Source organism: Apiospora kogelbergensis (assembly GCF_038363985.1).
Source record: "Apiospora kogelbergensis strain CBS 113332 chromosome Unknown utg000008l_segment0_segment0, whole genome shotgun sequence".
In the NCBI taxonomy this organism is placed as follows: Eukaryota; Fungi; Ascomycota; class Sordariomycetes; order Amphisphaeriales; family Apiosporaceae; genus Apiospora; species Apiospora kogelbergensis.
This window is the reverse complement of record NW_027117425.1, coordinates 2564723-2586544: the sequence shown is the minus strand read 5'-3', so window position 1 is coordinate 2586544 and position 21822 is coordinate 2564723. Positions and strand designations below refer to the sequence as shown.

At 53.9% G+C, this 21822-nt stretch overlaps 10 protein-coding genes across 10 annotated transcripts; 6 read left to right on the top strand and 4 right to left on the bottom strand.

The window, feature by feature from the left end:
- Positions 1-193: 193 nt before the first annotated feature.
- PG998_012771 (uncharacterized protein) lies at positions 194-1680 on the top strand (the record flags this gene model as incomplete). The annotated part of the gene is made up of 4 exons (XM_066879587.1): positions 194-471; positions 552-993; positions 1021-1061; positions 1083-1680. Coding segments are annotated over 4 exons (1359 nt in total), but the record flags the coding sequence as incomplete, so codon positions are not given.
- Positions 1681-2496: 816 nt separating this feature from the next.
- PG998_012770 (uncharacterized protein) lies at positions 2497-4893 on the bottom strand (the record flags this gene model as incomplete). Its single annotated transcript, XM_066879586.1, has 3 exons — positions 2497-3008; positions 3085-4252; positions 4312-4893. The coding sequence occupies 3 exons, from the start codon at positions 4891-4893 to the stop codon at positions 2497-2499; spliced, it is 2262 nt and encodes a 753-aa protein (XP_066725970.1).
- Positions 4894-5461: 568 nt separating this feature from the next.
- Positions 5462-8029, top strand: PG998_012769 (uncharacterized protein; the record flags this gene model as incomplete). Its single annotated transcript, XM_066879585.1, has 11 exons — positions 5462-5701; positions 5769-6302; positions 6360-6390; positions 6452-6535; positions 6591-6855; positions 6911-7010; positions 7064-7191; positions 7245-7470; positions 7526-7676; positions 7736-7879; positions 7950-8029. 11 exons carry the CDS (start codon positions 5462-5464, stop codon positions 8027-8029), a joined length of 1983 nt encoding a protein of 660 aa, XP_066725969.1.
- A 1252-nt stretch (positions 8030-9281) lies between these two features.
- On the top strand, positions 9282-12197 carry PG998_012768 (uncharacterized protein; the record flags this gene model as incomplete). The annotated part of the gene is made up of 9 exons (XM_066879584.1): positions 9282-9914; positions 10153-10411; positions 10459-10505; positions 10560-10777; positions 10837-11111; positions 11160-11285; positions 11351-11457; positions 11515-12000; positions 12066-12197. Coding segments are annotated over 9 exons (2283 nt in total), but the record flags the coding sequence as incomplete, so codon positions are not given.
- A 123-nt stretch (positions 12198-12320) lies between these two features.
- On the top strand, positions 12321-12751 carry PG998_012767 (uncharacterized protein; the record flags this gene model as incomplete). Its single annotated transcript, XM_066879583.1, has 2 exons — positions 12321-12375; positions 12459-12751. The coding sequence occupies 2 exons, from the start codon at positions 12321-12323 to the stop codon at positions 12749-12751; spliced, it is 348 nt and encodes a 115-aa protein (XP_066725967.1).
- A 702-nt stretch (positions 12752-13453) lies between these two features.
- PG998_012766 (uncharacterized protein) lies at positions 13454-13957 on the top strand (the record flags this gene model as incomplete). The annotated part of the gene is made up of 1 exon (XM_066879582.1): positions 13454-13957. One exon carries the CDS (start codon positions 13454-13456, stop codon positions 13955-13957), a length of 504 nt encoding a protein of 167 aa, XP_066725966.1.
- A 183-nt stretch (positions 13958-14140) lies between these two features.
- PG998_012765 (glycoside hydrolase family 43 protein) lies at positions 14141-16037 on the bottom strand (the record flags this gene model as incomplete). The annotated part of the gene is made up of 2 exons (XM_066879581.1): positions 14141-15286; positions 15339-16037. The coding sequence occupies 2 exons, from the start codon at positions 16035-16037 to the stop codon at positions 14141-14143; spliced, it is 1845 nt and encodes a 614-aa protein (XP_066725965.1).
- A 684-nt stretch (positions 16038-16721) lies between these two features.
- PG998_012764 (uncharacterized protein) lies at positions 16722-17424 on the bottom strand (the record flags this gene model as incomplete). Its single annotated transcript, XM_066879580.1, has 3 exons — positions 16722-16745; positions 16814-16999; positions 17056-17424. The coding sequence occupies 3 exons, from the start codon at positions 17422-17424 to the stop codon at positions 16722-16724; spliced, it is 579 nt and encodes a 192-aa protein (XP_066725964.1).
- Positions 17425-18983: 1559 nt separating this feature from the next.
- On the bottom strand, positions 18984-19536 carry PG998_012763 (cytochrome P450; the record flags this gene model as incomplete). The annotated part of the gene is made up of 2 exons (XM_066879579.1): positions 18984-19267; positions 19365-19536. 2 exons carry the CDS (start codon positions 19534-19536, stop codon positions 18984-18986), a joined length of 456 nt encoding a protein of 151 aa, XP_066725963.1.
- A 575-nt stretch (positions 19537-20111) lies between these two features.
- PG998_012762 (NAD(P)-binding protein) lies at positions 20112-21167 on the top strand (the record flags this gene model as incomplete). The annotated part of the gene is made up of 1 exon (XM_066879578.1): positions 20112-21167. One exon carries the CDS (start codon positions 20112-20114, stop codon positions 21165-21167), a length of 1056 nt encoding a protein of 351 aa, XP_066725962.1.
- Positions 21168-21822: the final 655 nt, after the last annotated feature.

Here is a 21822-nt window from a genome sequence, read left to right as displayed (position 1 = left end):
TTCACGCATTGATGAGCACAATTTCTGAACGCAAGAAGATTTCAAACAAAGTAGTTTTTTTCACTGGATTGTCAAATCCCCAGGATTGATTTGCCGGGGATCTGGCCGTCATCTAGTCACATTGAATCCAACGTAAGCTTCTGTCATTCATCATCTTCCAGTTGCAGGCTGATACTCCAACCAGCGGAAACAGACAACATGGGCAGCTTTTCGACCTTTGCCTTGGGGGGTATTCGCGGTCGTCCTAGCGACCCTTTATCAGACCAATGTCCACTTCGTGCTCTACACAGGCGTCCGCCTCTTTCTCGGCATCGGCCACACGCTGGAGCCGCTCAGCGCGTTCCCGTACAAGTGTCGCCGGATCGAGGATGAACGACTCCAGGCCTGCGAGGACATGTGGCTCTCGGAGGCGACGAGGCAGCTGTTCCTCGCGTGCTCCGAGTCCAAGGGGCGACAGCAGTGGTCGCCGAAGTGAGTCAGCTCCGTCATGGCGTGGCGAGACACGCGTTCCTAGCAGTCAAACTAATACGAAGGGATGCGTCCCTCTCCAGCGGCGGAAAGTACAACGCCTCAGGCCGTAGCCTGACTGACCACGTCACAGTGCTCGATATCGACGAGCCCGTGGGCTCGGGATTCAACATCCGCGTCCTCGGGACGCCCGGGTACCCCGGCACCCACGGCAACGGGCGCCTGCACCTCGTCGGCATGAGCGGCCACGACGATGACGGGGAGACCCGGCTCTGGCTCATCGACGTCAAGCCGTCGGTCGACCTGGCAACGGGCAGGGTCCTGGATGACCAGTCCGCCGTGGGCGCCAACCAGACGGTCGAGGTGTTCCGGACCACCGGGGGACGCAAGGCCACGAGTCTGGAGCACCTCGAAAGCTTCTGGGCGCCGAGCCTGATCAAGACGCCGAATCGCGTGGCGGCGGTCGGCGATGGCACGAACGCGTTCTGGGTGACCAATGACCTCGGGCACAGCGAGAGTCACTTGGTAAGTGGCATCTTCCTCCACCTCTAGAAGTCCAATTCACCTATTAACAACTCTTTCCACATAGAAACGTAATCTGGCCCCCTTTTCAGCCAAGGCAGCGTCATGCACTGTAGCAGCAGCAGCAGCAGTAGCAACAACAACGTCCACGCCCAAAACTGCGCTGCCGTCATCCCCACTGGCCTCTCGTGGCCCAATGGCCTCGTGCACAACCCGCACGACGGCCTCTTGTACGTCCCGAGCTCGATGCTGGGCACCGTCGATATCTACAATATGACCGCCGCCGCCGCCGCTACCAAGGTCGACACGGTCGACGTCGGGTACTCCATAGACAATCTCATGGTCGACAAGGACGGCGACGTCTGGGCCGCCGTCTTTCCCGTCCCCAAGGATCTTCGCGCGGCGTTTGAAGACCCCCACTACGGTGCACATAAAGGCACCGCCACTGCCGCAATGCGCATTCGTAAGAAGAGCCGCGCCGACGACGGGAATGAGACCGGGGGTAGTGGGTATGTGATCGACAAAGTGCTTGAGGATGGTTTTGGGGAGGTCTTGCCCGTGTCTACATCAGTCGTCCACGACGCAACCACGGGTCGGTTGTTCTTCAGCAGTGAGTATTTCTTTCTTTCTACATCTCCGTCCGTGTCAACCAACGCGACGACAAAAAACGAGGACAAAGCATCGACCTAATATTGCATTTCCAGGTGTAATTTCGCCGTTCATTGCAGTGTGTGACAAGCTGTAAATGTTCACAATTGAAAGGGGGTGACCGAGTTTGGTCGAGTTGTCAAAAAGTGCAAAAGATAGTGTGGAGAGGCTGGGAATCGAACCCAGAACCTTTTCCATGCCGTCTATCCCTGATGAGAGGGCAGCGCATGCTAAGGAAACGTCATACCACTAGACCACATCCCCTGTTATTGTGATGAAGTCATTGGCCTCTATAAGAGTATACATTAGATGATGATGCTATCGTGGTGGGCGACGACGAACTTTGAGTCGTGGTGGCAGGTGTGGATACCACCAGAATAGGCGCAACAACTGGGCGGACCAACATGAGTGTTATAGTTAGTACGCAGAAGTGGAACATGGGATCAGGTTTAAAAGAACAACTGATTCATATGTCCAGGAGATATGTCATCATCCTTGAGGATACGGGCATTACCCGGACGCGTTCAGGGGTGATTGAACGGGGTGGGTGCCAGGTTAACATTGACTCGATATTCCGGGCCGGATTGCAATAGACTGGATGTGCTGTACTTTCCGACAATGTCTTTTCGTAAAAAGACACTGGTCAATGCCGTTGAATTAAGCTAACTGCCAGTGTGTACCTCGTTCTCAAACCAGATTCATCAAGGTTTAGCAAGCGCATGTCGCCATGGCCTGATGTTTCTTCTCTGTCCACTAATCTAACTTTGTTCTTGGTGTAAAACTCCTCTCCAGGTACACATACATATATGGCAACGTGTTCTTATGGCATTTGCATCGGCCAACCCTACCACTTTCCCTTCAGACACGCACCATCCCCTTGTGAAGCATGATTTCACCACCCGGGATGTCGTCGTATCGGAGCTCCGAGGAGACTGCAAAGTTCGCGTAGTTCACCAAGCACTCGCGCATCTCCGTGGTCACAGAGTCCACTTCGGGAATCGGCTTGGAGTAAATGATGGGGAATAGGCCGAGCTTGATGGCGTGCTGGCCCCGAAGCTTACCAAAGTCGTAATCGATCTCGAGGGCCGTCTCTGTGTCCGCGTTGATCCGGCTGCCCGGGCGAACGAACCGTGCCGCGTATGTATGGCTGCTCAGAACTGTGTCAGCTTTCAGCCGCAGAGCCAAGGCGTAGACCGATCGAAGGGAGTCGGCGACAACGTTCGTGGGTGCCGAAAGCGGTGCCAGCAGCTGGGCGGCTTCAGTTGCGAGCTCACGGCTCTTGACCTTGATGAGGTCATCGAATGGCTTCTTGTTTTCGACAAAATATTTCAGGGCGAGTCTATCACTGACGAATAAAACCTTTGCCCCATCTGCTCAGATACATAATCAGACATGGCCCTGACTGTAGCCGCCACTGCGAGAGAAACGCGGATTGGGGTTACTTACCTTGCTCAAATCGCATCTTATGGTATTCTGTTAGTATGGCAGAGTCGTTGCCCGTGTACCGCGACGGAAATCTAGACTCGAAGACGAAGCGGAAGACGTGGGCGGCAATCAACGCTCGAAAGAGGTCCGAGGAGGCTTGGTCGTCGTGACGCAGCTCCCAGGCGTTGAACGTCGAGCCGCAGGCCGTCTCAACCAACATCGCCATTTTCTGGTCCCGCAGGCTTCTAGCGTTTCCGTTGGAGACGGACGACGACGACGTGGTTAAGGTCTTATTCATGTCTGCGAGTGAGAAGGAATAACAGGCGCGCAGGATCTCGGACTGCAGCGCGCTGAACCGGCGGGCTAGGTCGCCACGGCGCAGGCCCGGGAGCCCCCTCTCTGTCGCCTCGTACAGACGGTTTTGCATTCCTTCCCGGCTCTTGAAGCGGTTGCACATGGTCGTGTATTTCATGTTCAACGACTTGTCGCTGTTCCCGGGGGCGGATAGGATGGTCGTAAGCGTCGAGCTCGTTTGCTTCCACGTCTGGATTTCGGCATCCTTTTGGATGAGCATTTGGTGGAGCCGAGCATTCTCCCGTGCCAATGGACTTTCGTTCTGCTCTGAGAAATGGGCGGCGTGGGATAGTTGACTTTGTGGTCCGCGTGCAGTCGCGTAACTGGCTTGAGCGGTTGGTTGTTGCGTCTCCGAGTCTTCTGAGGCTTGTGTAAGGTTGTGTGCAACATGATCATGTGCAAGATCTCGTGATCTGGCTGCTTGGGGTGTCTCGGATATAACCACGGGGTGCGCAGAGAGGTCCCCCGGTTGCACCAGGCTCTGAGCATAGGTCTGTTCGGGAGTAAGCGGGCTCATCTCGGGGCTTTCTGGCCGGTTCGCCAAAGGGGTTTGTGGTCTTCGGTAAAGGTCGGGTACAACCATCGGTGCAGAGTGGGGGCGTCGTCGCTCTTGGTCTTCATCTTGCTCTTCTTCTGTCTCTTGTTCCGTGTTTTGGGCATAGACTTGCCGTGGTGGTGCTGCTCTTGTTGATGGGAGCAGACGGCGGATGAATGCGCCAAAACCTTCATTGCTAGCCGAGTCTCTTGATGGCTCTTCTAACTCGTCGTCTCGCGCCAACTGGGCTCTTTCTGCGCTGACACGGACTCGCTTTGGCGAACGGAATTGAGGCGGAGACTATGCTTTTGATTAGGAAACGTGGGTTACTAGGAATATTTAGCATTGGTGAGACGAACCGATTGTTGACGATGCATGCGGCGCTTTTTGCTGACACGACGGCCAGTCCCCATTCTCTTGTGGCTGTTCTCCATGTATTCGCTATGGGACGACTCTTGGTCTGAGGGATCATCATTGTCATCGGAAAATGTGTCATAAATGGCTGTATCCGCGACAATTTCGTCGTTGTTTTCCTCTTCTTTCACCTCTGCGGGTGGGCTGTCGGTATCGATATGATCCTCGTCAAGCGAGGCTTTGATATCCGCAATGCGTTTCGCCATTGGTGTATCACCGGTCAGGTTGGCTACCATGGTGGTGCCCCGTTCCAATAGGATGTCCATGGAATGGCGTGACTCACCCTTCTTCATCCTCGCTTTGACTTCCATGTAGGGCTTACTCTGGTTCTGGCTTTTCGCGTAGGTGGTCATGTGCTTGGCGACTCTGAGCCAACCAAAACCTTTAAAGTTCATGTCCGTGGTAGACTTGAGGTGATCGTAGATCGTCTCTCTAAAGGGTATGTGGTGCTTGTTGCAGTGATCGAGCCAGGCGAAGGCTTGGGCGGTGGCCTCTTGGGGCCACTCCGGGCCGATCAGGTTCACCATGTCTTGGGTCGATGGAAAATGATTGAATTCCGGGTATGTGGTTTTGCGCAAAGTGTGGGATGAAAATATTTCTGTATTCAGTTCTTGCTTAAACGTGGAAAGCTGGGTTGGACCAAATCTAGGAAGGTAGCGTTGGAGGAAAGAGGGCAGGTACGACAGTACTTGGGTACCAACGTCAATGTTTTGGGTGTCCGGAGAGACGACGAGTTTGAAGATCCCGGACTTTGTACTCTAGAAACAAGATAGAAAAAAAATCCTTAAGTCTTTTTTGACACCACGTTGAGACCTTGTGTATGTGAACCTGAGGTGAAAGTACAAACTCGTGTTCTACTTATGCATCTTCTCAAATTTCTTTCAATCAACAATGCTCGATTCAATAACAACTTCAAGACCTGATTTGGCCGACAAAACCAATTAATTTTCTTAGTTGCAACGCAGGTAAGGCTCATGAGCGCAGGTCTTCACGCATTTGTCCCCCTTACCAGCCTTGTTTTCTAGGCAATCTTTTGCCAAATAAACAGGAAACAAAGCGCAGTGCTGTTTCTGGTCTCACTGTTTCTCTAGCAAAATGTCGCTTTTTGATAAAGAGAGCCACTCGCCCAGCAGCTCGGCTGGGGCCATGTCTGCCCAGCAGAAATTGGTGATTCTCACCATCGACTTCGGAACATCCAACTCGGCCCAGCAATATGTTATTCTCGAGCCTCACGAGATCGAGGATCGCGCAACGGTTCCGCTTGAAAGGATCAAGTCCGTCGCCAATTACCCCAGGGATACCAACACTGTAGTAGGAGACCAGATGAAAGAAGAGGTACCAACTGCACTCCTGTATCCCCCGGACAACCGATTTCGCAAACTCGACCCCCCGTTCTGGACAGGCCAAAGCAGGAGAGGAAGTCGACCCTAGGAACAGACTTTTGTTCGGCTACGAAGTCCATGCGGTGCACGAACCCGCCGATGACAGGATTCAACGCCGCAGCATGCAGACGATCACGTCGGAGAGACTGGATTGCTTCAAGTTACTCTTTCAAGATGACGCCGAGACCCAAGAAGTTCGAAATGAACTCCAGCCAATTATCAAGCGACTGCAAGACTCGCTTCACATCTCTAAGTCGGCACCCCATGTGAGCGTTACAGAGGACTACTTCGTTCGACTGCTCAACCATACGAAGACTCAGTTGAAAAGACTGTACGGCCTCGAAAAGGGTTTCATCATTGAGGTTGTACTGTGCGTACCTGTTGTCTTCAGACTGGCTGCTTGCAGGGATCTACAGACAGCGTTGGCGAAGGCATTGTGCTTGGTAAAGCTCGGTGGCCTGAACTTCACGGATAAATGGATCCCTCGATTCTCCATGATTACAGAGCCTGAGGCAGGTGCTGAATGGGTACTGAAACACCACAAGGAGATCCAGGTAATTAGCACTCACCTCACTAAACTACAAATAACCCTTACATGCTGACACAAACAGAAATTGACCCGACTCCTTGTAGTCGATTCGGGTAAGTACTAGTGTCCAAACAAATGCCATGATCCAAATACATCGACTAACCATAGGTGTAGGTGGCGGTACAAGTGACGTAAGCGCTTTTCAGGTCGCTGACTCCTGGCCTCTTCGACTGGAGCGAGAGGACGCACCACCTACGGGTAAGGAAAACATGTTCCAAAGTGGGCTACTGTTTCAATAGCTAACTCTCCCTAGGTGATCTCTGTGGCTCCAATATCATGAACGGCCTGTTCTATAAGGAAATACTCCAGAGTTTGAAGGAAGGAGCGCCTTACCTGGAAGAGGCCAGGGGAAAGACCTTGCAGGAAATCGCACAAGATATCACTACCGAGCAGTTCGAGCACGAGAAACGAAGCTTCGATCTGTACGAAGAGAACCCGACACCTGTGCTCTTCAAGTGTGAGGGTGTACGCCCCGATCAGAAGCACAATTTCGGGAAAGGTATCATTAGAGTCCCGCAGTATGTCCGCGTCAAGTTTCCCATCTTCACGGTCCATGACTAATACAAGACATAGTGGTGTGATTGCTCAAATGTTCACAACTTGCCTCGACAAAGTCTGGAACCTGGCTAAGACGCAGTTGGATGCGGCTCGCATGAAAGGAAGGTCAATTGAGGTGAGTTGAAGTTATTTTATCCTCAGTTCGATGGTTTTCTAACGAGTAACCAGATAGTCGTCATGCTGGGCGGCTTCAGCCGCTCGATATCCTACCAAGTGTACCTACGGAGGCGCCTTGAAGTCTATAACGGCGAGCATGGAGTTGTCATTCAACTTCTAGGAGAAGGCCAGCCCATTGAGTGAGCTTATCAGCATGATTTATAGGGGATCAAATGCTAACAGGAAGGAACAGCCCGACCGCCATTGCCAAAGGGGCGGCGCTACGCGCCCTGAACAAGTCTTCAGTACCCTCGAGGGCCCTCCCGTCGTCCTACGGCATCCTCCGACACATCGAAGACAACGAAGACGGGCCGGAGTTCCAGCATCTTCCTCCCAAGACCAAAAGAGGCAAATCGATATACAAGTATGTCGACGGCAGATGGTACTTCTGTGATCGCATTATCTGGTTCGCGCAAAAGGTAAGAGCGATCGATATTCCTTACACCTGGTATGGCTTGCTGACGATAGTACTAGGGCGAAGAAGTTGACTCGGACCGGGAGTGGACCATCGATTGCGAGCATTTCTTCCCTCTTAGCCAGAGAAGGCTAATATGTGAGGAAGAGATCTACATCTCCGACACTGTTCGTCAGTCTGGCTACAAGAATGATTCGCTGAAGAACAGAGGTATGTGTCATCATTGCTGAGTGTTTTGTTAAAGCACGAAGTTGCTAAGAGCAAAATAGGTTGCCCTTGCATTGGGGAAATCGAAGCGGATATGACATCGCTCCGCGACGAGCATTTGATTTATCCCGAACAGAACGGCAACAAACAACACTGGCGGGTAGCATTCCAACTCGTCATTAGAGTCAAGGGACTTGACCTTGAGGGTATGTTAATGACACTGATAAAATTCCCTTCGCATTTCTCCTTAGCGAGCTACAACTAACGATGTCTCAGTGGAAGCCAAATACAAGGGCGAGATCAAGGGCAGTTGCATCATCAACATGGCACCGGCTATTGTTTCCGGTAGTGGCTGATCGGCCACCATAAGAAACCAGGTGCGGAACCTGCAATGTGCTACGAGCATGATGTGATGCCTCATTCGCTGCTGGCACGGGACGGGCAGCTATGGGCCAGCTGTGTTGGCAGGAGACAACAAGCTCCAAATCACATGGTCTCTGAGGATCAATCGATCACTACGTTTGGTAATGTGAAGGAATTTTAAGTACTGTATAATATGTAGTTTTGCCAATTCGCGGGCATATGGCTCCACGGCTTTGATGACTGTGCAAAAAAGAAATCCTCCCTCACTGCTATTCTTGAGGATAGGGTTACTGCTAATGAGATATGCCAACATAGGTCAAATTTTCCAATGAAGACCGTACGTGTTGCCAAATCAAGTGTGTAGAGAAATAGCCTCAATCTCACCTGCAGGCTCCATGCAATCAATTCACCTCCTTTCCTTCCCATTGAGTTGGCAGCTTATATTTCAAGACTATTGCCGTCAACATGTGCCGCATGCATCGTCGCCCACCCCATTGCCACAACTATTCGCACCCAAAATCAATTTAAGTGAGCCAAATACACGAACATCAACTCTTAATCTCTCCTTCTGTTTGTTTTTCGCGACGAAAATTCACATCTGTCGCCATCAGGTTGGGGTGTGGGAGTGCTGACTGGTCTGTAACTTTCAAATGCCTGCCGACAGTGTCGGGAGGAATAATTAATTAGCTGGGTTCTGGGCTTCTGCATGTTCCAAGCCTCCTCAGCCGAGCTGAGCAGCCAACATCCGGGCATCATTTTCGAAGCGGCTAGATGGCTGACCATCGGAAGATGCGGCATGAGAAACACACCTCACCTGCGGTCCTACACCGGGAAATGAATCCATACAAAAATTGTGAGACTGGTGTCGCAATCACCCAATTACGGCGGCTCCTTGCCTTGCAAGTGCTGATGCAGTCATACGCCCCAACATGAGGCCCAAAATGAGGCTCAGCGAATCGTGTTGTGCAATTGCCAGTGGTTGGTTGTCTCACCCCTCGGTGAGACTTTCAGCTCTTACGTTAGCTTTCTCGGGTGCATCAACCGCATGCCGAGCCTTGTGCATTGCTGGTATTCATGCTGACTATGCGTTGGCCGATGTCAGTCATTGACGCCGCGCAGCCTACATAAAAATACAAGTGAGGATAACTCAATATAAAAGGCAGGAAAGAGCCCCCGATCTTCTGCAGGGTTTACCTGTTATACTCGTATGCTCCGGCCACCTCGACCATAATCCAAGCAACTGCAATGGCGGCCGACAGAGATGCTTCAGCCATCGAGATGGCAGAATTACAACCAGATAGTCGACGGGAACTCGCTCCCAACGCGACAGAGAACCAGCACCAAGGAGAGCCTTTGAAACACTCCCACGATTCTCAGACAAAGTATTTGAGAGCTAGATTCGACGAGAAGAAAAACGTACAAGAGAGCTTATCCCCCGATCACAGTGAGAGAGTTAAGCACGAGCTTGTGCGTGTTAAAGGGATCCGCAATCGGTTTGCCACTGGTGAAAAGAAGAAGTTGATCGAGAGCCTGAGTAAACATCTCAAAGATTGGCGGGTGTGCGTGGACAAGAATCGCAATGGTTTGGTGGATGAAATCAAGAAAAGACGAGTCTTGGAACGTAAGATTGGAGAGAAGGACCTTGATTGGGAGAGGCGCGGAGGGTATACCGCGAAGAGATATGAGGATGAATCTAAATTCCTTAAGACACTCAAGGTCGACTTACCCCGAGGAACGGAAACGACAAACCAAGCAGCGGCAACAGACGGCCAACTCATCGAAGAAGATAGTGGCTCAGGGCAGCATGGCATTTCTGAGCCCTTTTACGGCCTCAAAGCGTGCGCCATGTACTTCAAAATGGAACAAGGCGATGAGCCCGTATGGAGGGGGTGACATACAAACATAGGCGTTATGGAGAATCCGAATTCCCCAACCAAAAGGTTCCAATACATGAGCTATTGGAAAGCACCGAGGATAACCCACTGATGGAGGCGTGTGAAAAAGACCATATACGGTATTTTCATTTCCCAACAAACAACATGAAATGGATAGAGGTAAGCGTGGGTCCCGATAAATAGCAGGTCCGTTTATACTAATCAACCCGTGTCTCAAATAGACAGCCATCACCAGATACTACGATGAGAGGCCTCAGGAGCTTGACGATAGGCACCACATATACAGCCAAGATGGAAGGAAGACAGAGAAACTACTATCGCGGGAGTTCTGGCGTGGCCAGATGCATGGAAGCTCAACATACAGTTCGAATTCAAAGCCACAACGAGGCGAAGCTGAGAAGCCCATGATGGAATTGCCAAGAAAGGGAGGACCAATCCATGCGAGGCACATGCGGTCCAAATGTTCTATAATCCCAAGAGGTCAGTTCAATATATTCGCATATAAACACCACTAACTGGTCTGTCAGATGGTTCAACGTCCGGTTCCCCGAATGATAAGAACGTGGCTTTGTTCGTGAGTAGAGCCGAGTTTATAATTGTCGAAGAGAAAAGCTGACTATAGCTCAAGTTACCTTACATGCACTGGGAGACAAGCAGCCGCAGAGCTAAGATGGTGCAAGTCATCAACGAGGCTATTGACCGCCCCAAACCAGAATCCTCAACCCCGACTCTAGCCAGTACCGTTGAGGAAGTGACGAAACGTAAAAAGGAGGAGGAAGTGACGAAACGACAAAAGACGGAAGAAGTTACGAAACGCCGAATGACGAGCGAACCAACGGAATGGAGGTATGTCTCAAAATACTGATCCATACTTCCAATATCAAATGCTGACAACGTGTCCAAAGACATCATTTAGCGAACTACCTGTTAACATTAGCTCAGGTTGCTGAACAGATAGATTACGACGCTGATGAAAGGCTTCTCCGGAAATATGTTACGGAGGATCCACCACTACACATCCGGCGCACGCTCGATCAGTACTACTTTGTCACTCTCGATGACACAAGCCAGAGAGACAAGGATCAAGTAGTTTACAGGGGCACGCTGGATAAGAAGTGGAATATATCGCAAAGTCGCGTTGTGATGGTCGATCAACTGTGGCTTTGGATACTAGATGGAAGTAGGTTGCTAAGATCTGAATTTCTGAGACGATATTGACAACTGGTAGATACGATCATCACATCTTTCCCCAGGCGCTGGGGTAGGAATAAGCCTGATCCCTCGGGTGTTCACAAGAGCCTGAGAGAGCGCTTCGAAGCCAGGCCAGTGGAGATCAGATCTATTCAGCATTTGGGTAAGCCACTGATGGAACCTAACAGTCTGGCCCTATCCTACACTGACTTCCACTTCTTCTTCCAGCATTGATGATTATCGACCAATGCTCCCGTGTGTTCTTTGACCGCACAAGACCTCGTGACCAGCGCCCAGAGGTCATGGATCTCTTCGCATCTGCAATAGCTCATGTAGTAAGTTGTCTTCGCTTGCCTGCGATCGAGCCAGGCACACTCACTGACAGTTGCCAGGATGAAATGACGGCGGTTGCTTATGACACATTTTGGCACCACACGAGTCTCAATAACCTCAATCTGCTTCCAAAAGCCGTTGGCGACAGGTACTTGAATATAAACCCTGAAGGTGCCCTGCTGAAAGAAGCCCAAGACATTGCCGAAGAGCTCAAGATGATGAAGCGTATCTATAACGATCAACTCAAAGTACTTCAGGACTTTATACGCCACCTTGCGCATCCACAAGGGCGACAAGCAGAGAACACCAATGACGTCGGCGAGATACGGAGGCTACTGGAAGACCTGCTCGACTCCAGGGAAAACAGGAAACAAGGCAAAAAGGAAGAGAGTGGTGCCGAAACGCCAGAGGGCAAACAGATATGTGCCACAGACCAGATCGCAAACGAAACACTCCATGAAGCCGAAGGAGTATTGGAATTGGTAAAGAGCAGAAGGGAGGAGATAATAGAGCTGGAGCAGTCTGCTTTACATACATGCCAGCAGGTGGGTTTTCGTCCTCTGTACAAGCCTAGCAAAGGTCTGACTGACTGACACATGGATGAATCTAGCTCCAAGGGTTCCTGACGCTCAAACAGCAGCAAGCATCTATTGTTGAGGCGAAAGCTGCTCTCCGACGTGCCGAGGAGAGCGTGAAGCAAGGACGGGCCATCATGGCGTTCACTATTGTCACTATCTTCTTTGTGAGTTTTCGTTCCGAAATAAGCGGTTCTCGCGTCGGTGACTACCCAAATGCGTGACTAACCTGACGCGCTGTCAACAAGCTGCCCCTGGGGTTCTTTGCAACCTTCTTCGGGATGAACAACATGGAGATCAACAAAGCAGAATGGATGACGCTCGGCGATCAGATCAAATATATGTGTAAGATATCTTCGCTGCTGACCTCTGATTGCCACCCAGACATTGCCAAAGTAAGGGGACTAACAATTTGTGATCTGGTGCAGTCTCTCTTTCTACTGTGGTCATCATCCTGTCAACATCCGTCGCGTTTTACCCCACCATGAAGCCACTTCTCGCCCCAATCATCAAACCCGTTATCGCGTTATATGAGTTGGTCGCAGGCTCAAACAGCGCCAGCGACAAGAGATTGTTCAAAGATATTATGGAGAGAACGGAAAAGCGTGTTGACTCTATCCGTACCCCGCCAGATTTGCGGAAAGAACAGGAGAACATCGGGGACCTGCGCCTCACGGACAGGCGAAGGGGCAGGCATGAGGCAGGGGATTCCTTAGTTTAGGAGTGATATGGTTGAAATATGTTCATCTCTAGGTATTTTGATAGGTGTACGGAGTAATGGCAATTGGTTCCTATTATTCATAACCCGTGCTCCCACATTCTTTCAAGAGCACGTGATAAAAGACTGGTAGATCGCGTCTGAAGGCGACTTCAAATTACAATAATCGACCTCGTTTAGGTATGCTCTTATGTGCAATCCGTATCCGAGGCCTGCATGCAGAAACAAATCTGCATATGCAACATCGTATTGATATTTGCTTCTCCCACCTAGTGCTTGGCACTGCAATATTGGTATTTTCTTTTTTCCGCGCACGTCCAGGGTTGTTACAGCCTATCGTATCCTGCAGCAATAAGCAGCCCCCAAGTAACGTTCCATAGACACTGCTAGACTGCAAGAAAATGGTGCGTTGGTGCTGCATGAATGCATCCAATATAAGTACGTACATGCTTAGGCTAAAAGGGGGCTGTCATCTTTCCTGCAGCGTCCGAACGTGCCGCTCAATCGAACGGTGCCTCGCCAACTCAGCTTTACCAGCCAAAGGGAAAGAGTAAGCAGTGAAAGAACACGAACTCGTAGTAAGCAGCAAGAGGAGAAGATGTACAGCTTCAGCTATAAAATCTGGATGCTGCCTTCTTTTGACACCCACTGCCCCTGAGTGATTGAGCACCACAAGTCCCCATCAATCCGACACAGTCCGTCCCCATGATGCACGTCTCCAAAGCATTCGCAGTCTTCGGGCTGTACATCAGCTCCGGCGCCCTGGCAGCACTGATTGCGCCCCCCATGCAGCCCCGAGCGACCGCGGCCGCCGCAGAAGTCATGGCCGCCCGCGCCGCCGCACCCGCGCCCGCGCCCGCGCCCACCCAGGTCCCCGTGGACGAGGACCCGTCGTGCAAGCCGGACCCGTTCTGCGACCCGGCGTGGCCCGAGGGCTCCGTGTCGGTAGTGACGGACACGGCGGCGGGCGCGTGCACGCCCGTGCTGTCGACGCGCTTCCACTCCCACGTCTGCGGCCGCACCACCTGGACCACGTCCGTCACCACGACCAGCACCGCCGCCTGCGGCGCCTGCGCCGTCGGCACCCTCGCGCCCCTCTCCTTCACCTACTACGTGCCCCACTGCCCGCTCGGCGGCCACCACACCGTCTCCACGGCCAAGGTCGCGTCGACGCGGACCGAGTGGGCTTGTGCGGCTACGGCGGCATGAGGGAGGGTGCTGTGGAATATCGAGATATTCGTCGGAGGATCTCATGGAGGTGGTTTGTCTTGAGTGCGCCTTCCTCCTTACATCATCAGAACACGGCAAGGTTGGCCGTCATTGAGCGTTCTACGGTTCACCTGTTTGCGCAACAGGTGGTAAGCTGCATAATCAAGTTGAAATAAATTACCATTATCCAAGATTTTTTCTACATCGTATCGCTTCATTCCGCATGTGCTGTTGCATCCCCCTCCACGGGCACCACGACGCCATAATCAATGACCTGCGCCACCGGCTCGTACCGCCACCGGCCAAAATACGCGTCGAAGCCATGGTTGGTGGCCCCGTTGGTAGTGGCGTAGACACCCAAGAGACCCCCGTCCCCGCCCCGTCGCCCGATAGCAGGGCCGTGGTGTAGACGGCCAGCAACAAGGTCTCACCGTGGCCGCCCACCCGGCTCGCGTAGGCCCCGTAGTGGCTCTCGTTGCACGGCGAGATCCGCAGGCGGATGACTGCGTTGTCGTCCGCCAGCCATGCGCCGGGTATGGGCGTGACGATGGGCTCGGGCACGGGCGCGTACCGCACCGAGTGCGCCCGTACGCGGAAATGCGGCGTCGGGTTGGTGGCGTTGGCGGTGTCGCCGGTGGCAGATGCAGGCAGGTTCACGATCCCGATGTCGACGTGTTGGTCTTGGTTCAGGAAGTTGGAGACGCCGAGCTCGTCGCCCTCATCGCCGCCGACCATGCTGGCCGTCACGCGCACGTCGACGCTGAAGTGGAAGTAGCTGTGCTCCTGCCGCCGGAACACGGCGCTCAGCCCCTCGCGGCTGGCGTTGAAGGCCGCGTCGGCCGTCAGGTTGGCGCGCGACGCAGCGACGATCAGCGTGTTTCTGGGACCACTGTCGTTGTCGGCGGCGGAGATGGCGATGGTCTTCGGGTCGAAGGGGGCGCGCCAGTAGATCCAGTGGTGCGGGATCGAGGTGCCCGGCTCGAAGTCCACGGCGTCGGCTGAGCCGACTACGGGGCCCTCGCCCTCGGCCACAGCTCCGACGCTCGGGGGCAGCGGACCGCTCATGGTGCCGCGGACTTGCTCCGCGACCGGCCACTGGCCTGCGGGCCACAAGACGGGATACAGAACCGTCTCCCGCCCCATGGGGAAGATCAGGTCGTTGTACAGGGCCGGACCGCCTCGAGTCGACAGCGCGACGCCCCACCAGTTGCCCGAACCGTCTTGGAACAGGTCCGCGTGGCCGACGGTCTGAAAGTACTCGTCGGTGTCCCGGTTCGAGACGAGGGGTTGCGCGGGGCCGCCTCCCACGTCGCGTTGGGGGCCAGCGATCTGGATCGGGCGACGGTGGCGCTGTGCCCCAGCTGCGTGCCCCCTCGGCCACCAGCAGGTAGTACCACCCGTCCTTGCGGTAGATGTGCGGGCCCTCGGCGGACCCGGCGCCGGTGCCGTTCCACAGGGCCCACGGCTCGCTCGCTTTGCCCGTGGCCAGGTCGAGACGGCACGCGATGATGGGGTTGCCCGACGACGCCATGACGACGGACCCGTCGGCGTCGAAGAAGAGATCCGGGTCGATGGTGAAGCCGGGCGTGTCGATCCACCGCCCGTCGGACCAGGCCGCGTCGTCGAACGGGTCCGTCGTGGTGAAGAGCACGAACCGCGGCAGCGCGATGGCCGTGTTGACCCACGCCGAGACGAGGTAGAAGACGCCCGCGTGGTGCCGCAGCGTGCTGGCGAACATGCCGGCGAACTGCTGGTTCGTTGCGGTGCGGACCTCGGGGAACTGGGCGGCCCGATTAAGCGCGTGGCCCGCGAGCGTCCATGTCGTCAGGTCCCGGCTCGCGTAGAGCGGGATCCCCGGAAACGACATGAAGCTCGAAGTGGTGCAGAAGGTCGTGTTGCTGTAGATGCCCTCGGCGACGAAGACGCAGCTGGGATCCGAGTGCCATCCCGGCAGGATGGGGTTGTTGTAGGTCCTCATTGCCGTCGCATTGCTGGCGCCGGCGGCGGCAGAAACAGGAGAGGCATGGATCGGACGCAAGAACGGCACGAGAGCCAGAATGGCTTGGGCTGAAAAGATCATGGTGAAGACGATCGGTAGCTCGGGTCAATCAAAGCTTCCCTGGGACATAAAGCACGAGAAACAGCTGTATATATCTCGAAAGCTTGGCCTGATTCCGAGCCGAGCTAATTAATTACGCCCACGGTCTAACGACTTAGCACTGCAACGACAGCAAGCATACTGCATTCCTTGGTTCAGTGGTCAGGGGTATTATACACTTTTAGTGTCCACTCCGGCTTGTGGAGGAGGTGGGGTTATCCGGCACTGGGCGAGCTCTATATCGGACCCGTGCTTTGCTGTTGTTGAATGCGCATCGTGACGGACGTGGATTTGATCATAGTGTGATCTCATGTCAATGTGCAAGAACGGGCGGAACACATTGTTTCCATGAAAGTCGCATGTATTCTTAACCCAGAGAATGCTATGTACAGAACCAATCCCGGGTAAACTCCTAGAGCATCCAGACCCAGACCGCCATGATATCAAATCAGATAGAATCCACCAAAAGACCAAATGGTCTGATCAAAAAGAAGAAAAAGAAAAAAAGGAATCATCAAAATGCTACCCCGCTGCCCATATGCTTCCAAATTGTCTCAAATGAATGTGAAGAAATATAGAGAAGATTGCCGCAAAAGCCGAAAAGTGGCCATATGCGGCATGCCAGAAGCCAATTTGGCTTGTTTTGATAGATTACCAGTCGGTACTCTAGTTCTTGGGGCATTTGCCGTTCTGTAGTGGTGGAAAACGAAGTTAGTAAAGTACTTCCTACTATCCAGGAGACGGAATGGGTTGCTTACGCAGACGCTGAGGCACTTCTTCTGGATCAAAGCGAGGACGGTCGAGTTGCAAGTGACAGCGCAGGCGCCGCGGCAGACCTGGCCGCCGGTGAGAGGAGCGGGCTCGGGGTCGCGGGCCGTGAGCTCGCTGGTGCGCTTGCAAGCGGCCTGGCAGGCGCCCTTGGCGACGGCGTTGGGGATGATGGACTGCTCGAAGCGTTAGCTAATAGCCAGAGGCGCACGGAGGAAAGGGAAAGACTTACACAGGTGCCGGAGCAGCCCTTCTGGCAGAGCTCCTTGGCCTTGCCCTTGAAGATGCCGCAGGCGCGGTCCTCGAGGATGTCGCGGCGCTCGACCTCGGCGGCGGCGATCTCGGCCTCGGTGACGGGCTCGGCGCGCTTGCGGTTGCACGAGGCGGCGCAGGCGGCCGACCCGACGGGGTTGGGGATGACGTTGCAGGCGATCTTGCAGGCGCCCTGGCAGGCCTTGAGGGCCTTGCCCTTGAGCAGGCCGGCGCCGCAGGAGCGGGCGTGGAGCTCAAAGGGCTCCATGTGGGTGGAGTTGAACTTGGGCATGGCGTTGATGCCGGTGGCGACGGCGAGGAAGAGGGTGGCGATCTGAGAGAACTGCATTTTGATGGTTGGTTGGTTGGTTGGTGGAAAAAGGGTGGGAGAGTGAAAGGGTTGGAAAGGTTGAGAGTTGAAACTGGGTATCAAAGTGATGAAGTGAAGTGAGTTTGGAAGTGAAGGCGACTGGCGCAAAGGCGGTTGAAGTGAAGCTGAGTGTGGAAGAGGATGTTGTTGGTGTTGTTGGTGAGTGATGAGGAAAGGAAAGTTGTCTCTTCGGGTCGATCATGAAGCCCTTATATAGAGGATTTGCAGTTGTTCTATCATAGACTCATACTTCTCTGAAATCTAATAATAACTCACGATGGTATATGAAGTTGCACTCTCCGCTTGCACGATATAGCTCAGCCTGCCTAGCCCGCATACCATGATTCGCTGCGTTGTTTGCTAAGCATCTTGTTTCGAAACTTCGCAGCCACTTGGTTCGCTAAGCCTTCCTTCTCCGTCGTCCAAAGATGGGGGTTGACAGGCATCTGGTTCTATTTTCGAGCTGCCTGGCAAACTGTATTTGATTGACATGGCCTGCAGATGATTAGGAACCCTGCGGATCTGAACTTGGCTCTGCGGCTCTGCGGAAGGGACCGGCTTCGCCCAGTGGTTGTTCGTGGGTTTGGGCCAGTGCGCTCGCTGGGTAAGAAAGAAGACAGGGATGCGCCTCGATCGGGTGGTAGCCGAACAGGGGTGGCTGCTTCAGGGGTTGTATGCGCAGTGCCTATAACATGACTCGGCTGCCTTATGCGTCGCTGGTCTTCGCAGAGGTATAAAGTGGAAACGCGTTTCAGATACCAACACGATTTATCGCATTTCAGAGACAAGACATCTGCTTTCACATCCCGTCGCCGTTCGTTTGCGCAATATGCGAATGGATTTCGAGTGGGTAAAAGCAAGCTAACAAGTAAGGCGTACAAGGATGGTGATTCAAGAGACTTTATCTATAGACAGACCTGCCCAAAGCCTACAAGCGGCAAACCACCGCTTCATGGCGAGCCAACCGGATGGTTGAGCATTTCTAAATGGGAAGCTCCGTGGTGGGTGTCCTCAAGGTTACAAGGCAATCGGATCGAGAGGGCAGTGAGTCGCTTGTCAATGCCCCAACTCGATATAGGCGAAGCATAGTGGACTGAGTGAGTTGTCGAGTGTTTCGCCAAACGAAACACATCTGGTCAGCAGACTGGCTCAGCATCTCGAGTCTGTTACCTTCCTATTCCGATCGCAATGTCGTCCAAGTATGCACAGAGGCTGGTCAAGTTCAATTTTGGACACGCTCAGGTTCGTGTTGCGCCAAGATTATTCATATTTAGCCAACACTACACTACTATCGTATTACTGGACTTAACCTCCTCGGAGAATATCCCCTCATTTGTACTGTCCTACCTGCCCCTCAGTCCATTTCCAAAACTTGTTCGTGCCGTCGTTTCCATCCTGCTGTGCCGACTTTATCGCGTTTATGAGGTCCTTGCGGATCGGGGCGACACGCCCGAAGGGAATGACTATTAGACACGGATAAATTAGTCTGCATTGAGTATATAGACGGGCGCTAGAGCAGGATGTCTTCATTACGTACCTCAGTTTCCGGAGACGCTGGTTTCCTCGGTGACCAGCGGCGAGAAAGCGGCGAAGCGCTGCGTAGCTGCGCCATTGGGGACTGGATAGAGGATCATCGAGTTCATCAACTTCATCGCGTGACCTTGGGACCGGAACAAATCCGACTTGAGATTCCCGGGGTTCCGGTAGACGGCCTCGTCCATCTTGCACACCTGCGAGCCCACGATGGTCCGGTCGTCGGGCTGGAGGGTAACGCCGCCGGACAGGACGGTAGTATCGGTCACGAGGCGGCGCAACAGGCGTGCTTATACGTCTTTATGGGTACCATCCATTACCCATACAATTCTTCCAGCGGGGGGTTGGTATGGAGAGCATATATATGTCTTGGAGTAAATACTCACCTCTGCTGAGGGGTTTGTGTCGTTGGCTCTCTTTGGTCGTACTGTTTAGCAGCTTCATCTCATTCAAAGCGGCCTTCTTCCACCCGTCCACTCGCAATGCACGCCCTATATCCGCTCGGAGTTCGGCAGCGAGCTCCGGACGAGCTGCCACATCAATCATAAAGTATCTCATAAGGTCCGTGGTAAGTTGGAAGAACCATACTTCTGATATGTAGGAGTGAGCTATGTTGCTTTTATGTATTCAAAGATTCTATATGTATCTAAACCACTGTGAATCGTAGATGTGCTCCTTTTCTATCCCAGAGCAGCCTTGTGATGAGCAGAACGATGTTGCGGGATGTGAGGTCCGCTCCAGTCTCGCATTACGTAACTTCCCAGTATATTAGTTCAGTATAGTAGAGACGGTCGACTGAATAGTGGTGCTGCTTCGTACCATATTAGCATGTAGTAGTAGAAAGCATGGCATTTCCAACATGAAACCAAAAACTTGAGACGAACGAACTCATTGTCCTAAAGTACAAAAACATCTTTACTAGTCAAACATAAGAAAGCTTGTTTGCCTGGGCACTTCACCCCGCGTCACTATCTTTCAAATGCGTCTTGTTCTTTGCGTCATGGACTTCTATCAATTGAAACTCAACCCCGCCTGTCGTCCACTTCCCGATACCAACTTACCTTAATATCTGGGTAGCAAGAGCTTCTAGGAGGTACTCTAGAATACCAATATACTAAAACTTCACGTCTGCAATGGCCGAACGAGACGAAGACAAGAACATCAAGCCCACTGTGTTAATTACCGGCTGCTCCGACGGCGGCCTGGGCTCTGCCCTCGCCCTCGCCTTCCACGACGCCGGGTTCCACGTCTACGCGACGGCGCGCGACGGCGCCAAAATGGGCCAGCTGTACGCGGTGGCCGCCGCGCGCCCGGGGCTGGAGACGCTGCCGCTGGACGTGCAGTCGGCTGCGTCGATCGCGGGCTGCGCGGCGCGCGTCCCGCGCCTCGACGTGCTCGTCAACAACGCCGGCGCCATGATGACCATGCCCGTCGCCGACGTGTCGATCCCGCAGGCCAAGGCCCTCTTCGACACCAACGTCTGGGGCGTGCTGGCGGTGACGCAGGCGTTCCTCCCGCGGCTGCTCGAGTCCGCGGCGCGGCGGCGGGGGCGCGACGGAAACGGAAACGGCGGCGGCGGCGGGTGTGGGGGCGTGGTCGTCGTCAACACGTCCGTCGCGTCCACCGTGCCCGTCCCCTTCTACGGCGTGTACGGGGCCTCCAAGGCCGCCATGGCCATGCTCTGCGACACGATGCGCCTCGAGCTCGAGGCGTTCGGGGTCCACGTCGTCGAGCTCAAGACCGGGGCCGTGGGCCCCACCAACCTGATCACGAACAACACCAGCCTGTTTCCAGCCGGCGGCGGCGGCACGGTCGCCGAAAAGAATGGCGGTAGTGTTACTGGCCCTCGCGGCGGCGGCGGCAGCAGCAGCTCTAATGCCCTCATCCTGCCTGAGAAGTCCATCTACGCCCCCGCGAGGGACATGGTCGAGGGCATCATGCGCCGCGGGTACGACGGCGAGTGGATGGCGCCGGCCGAGTGGGCACGAGCGGTGGTGCGGGACCTGGACCGAGGGAAAGCGGCGCCGCCGGCGCGCATCTGGCGCGGCAAGAGCGCCCTGCTGGGCTGGCTCGTGCAGTTCCTGCCGTCGGCGCTGGTCGGGGGCTCGGTGAAGCGGGAGACGAGATACACGCAGGTCGAGGAGGTGCTGAGGCTGGCGCGTACCTACCCGTGCAACGATGCTGAGTAACGACTGACGAGCTATGAGCAATGAGCAATGCAATGATGGAACACGTGCAAATGAGGCGGTGGTGTGGATTTTGTTGATTTTACGCAGCGATGGGAAATGACAGCCCCAAACTAGCAATGTAATGAATGTAATTTTGTTGCGGTCAATTTAACCAGTACCAGCTGCAGATGGGGCCTTCAACACTCTGAACCGTAGCCCCTTACCCCTCAACCCCTTTGCCCTCTACGCAAGGCAAATGGCGTTGTGCCTGCGACTAAGCCATGTCCGGGGAACTCTAAAAACAGCATTCGCATCATCGACGAAACCAAACTCGGCTGTGACTTGAAGTTCCTATTGCCGTGGGAGAATCATTTCAATTGGTGGCTGCAATTTGAGGATGGGCGACAATACTGCGTGGATCAGGTTGCAATTACAAACAGGACCCAGAGTCCACATCACATCAGGAGACCAGCAAAAGTTGTGCATCGGCTGACATCAGATTTCCTGTTCCTAGTCCGAGTCCAGAACCGCCAAAAAGTTCCATGGGCGGCTTCCAGCGGGACGGAGAGCGCCTAACCCGAGGCGGCGTATTGTAGTAAGTAGTCAGCGTGTGATGTCATTCAGTCGGTCGGGTTTTGCCACGGCCATATCCGCCCCCCAGGCTAGAGGCCTGTAA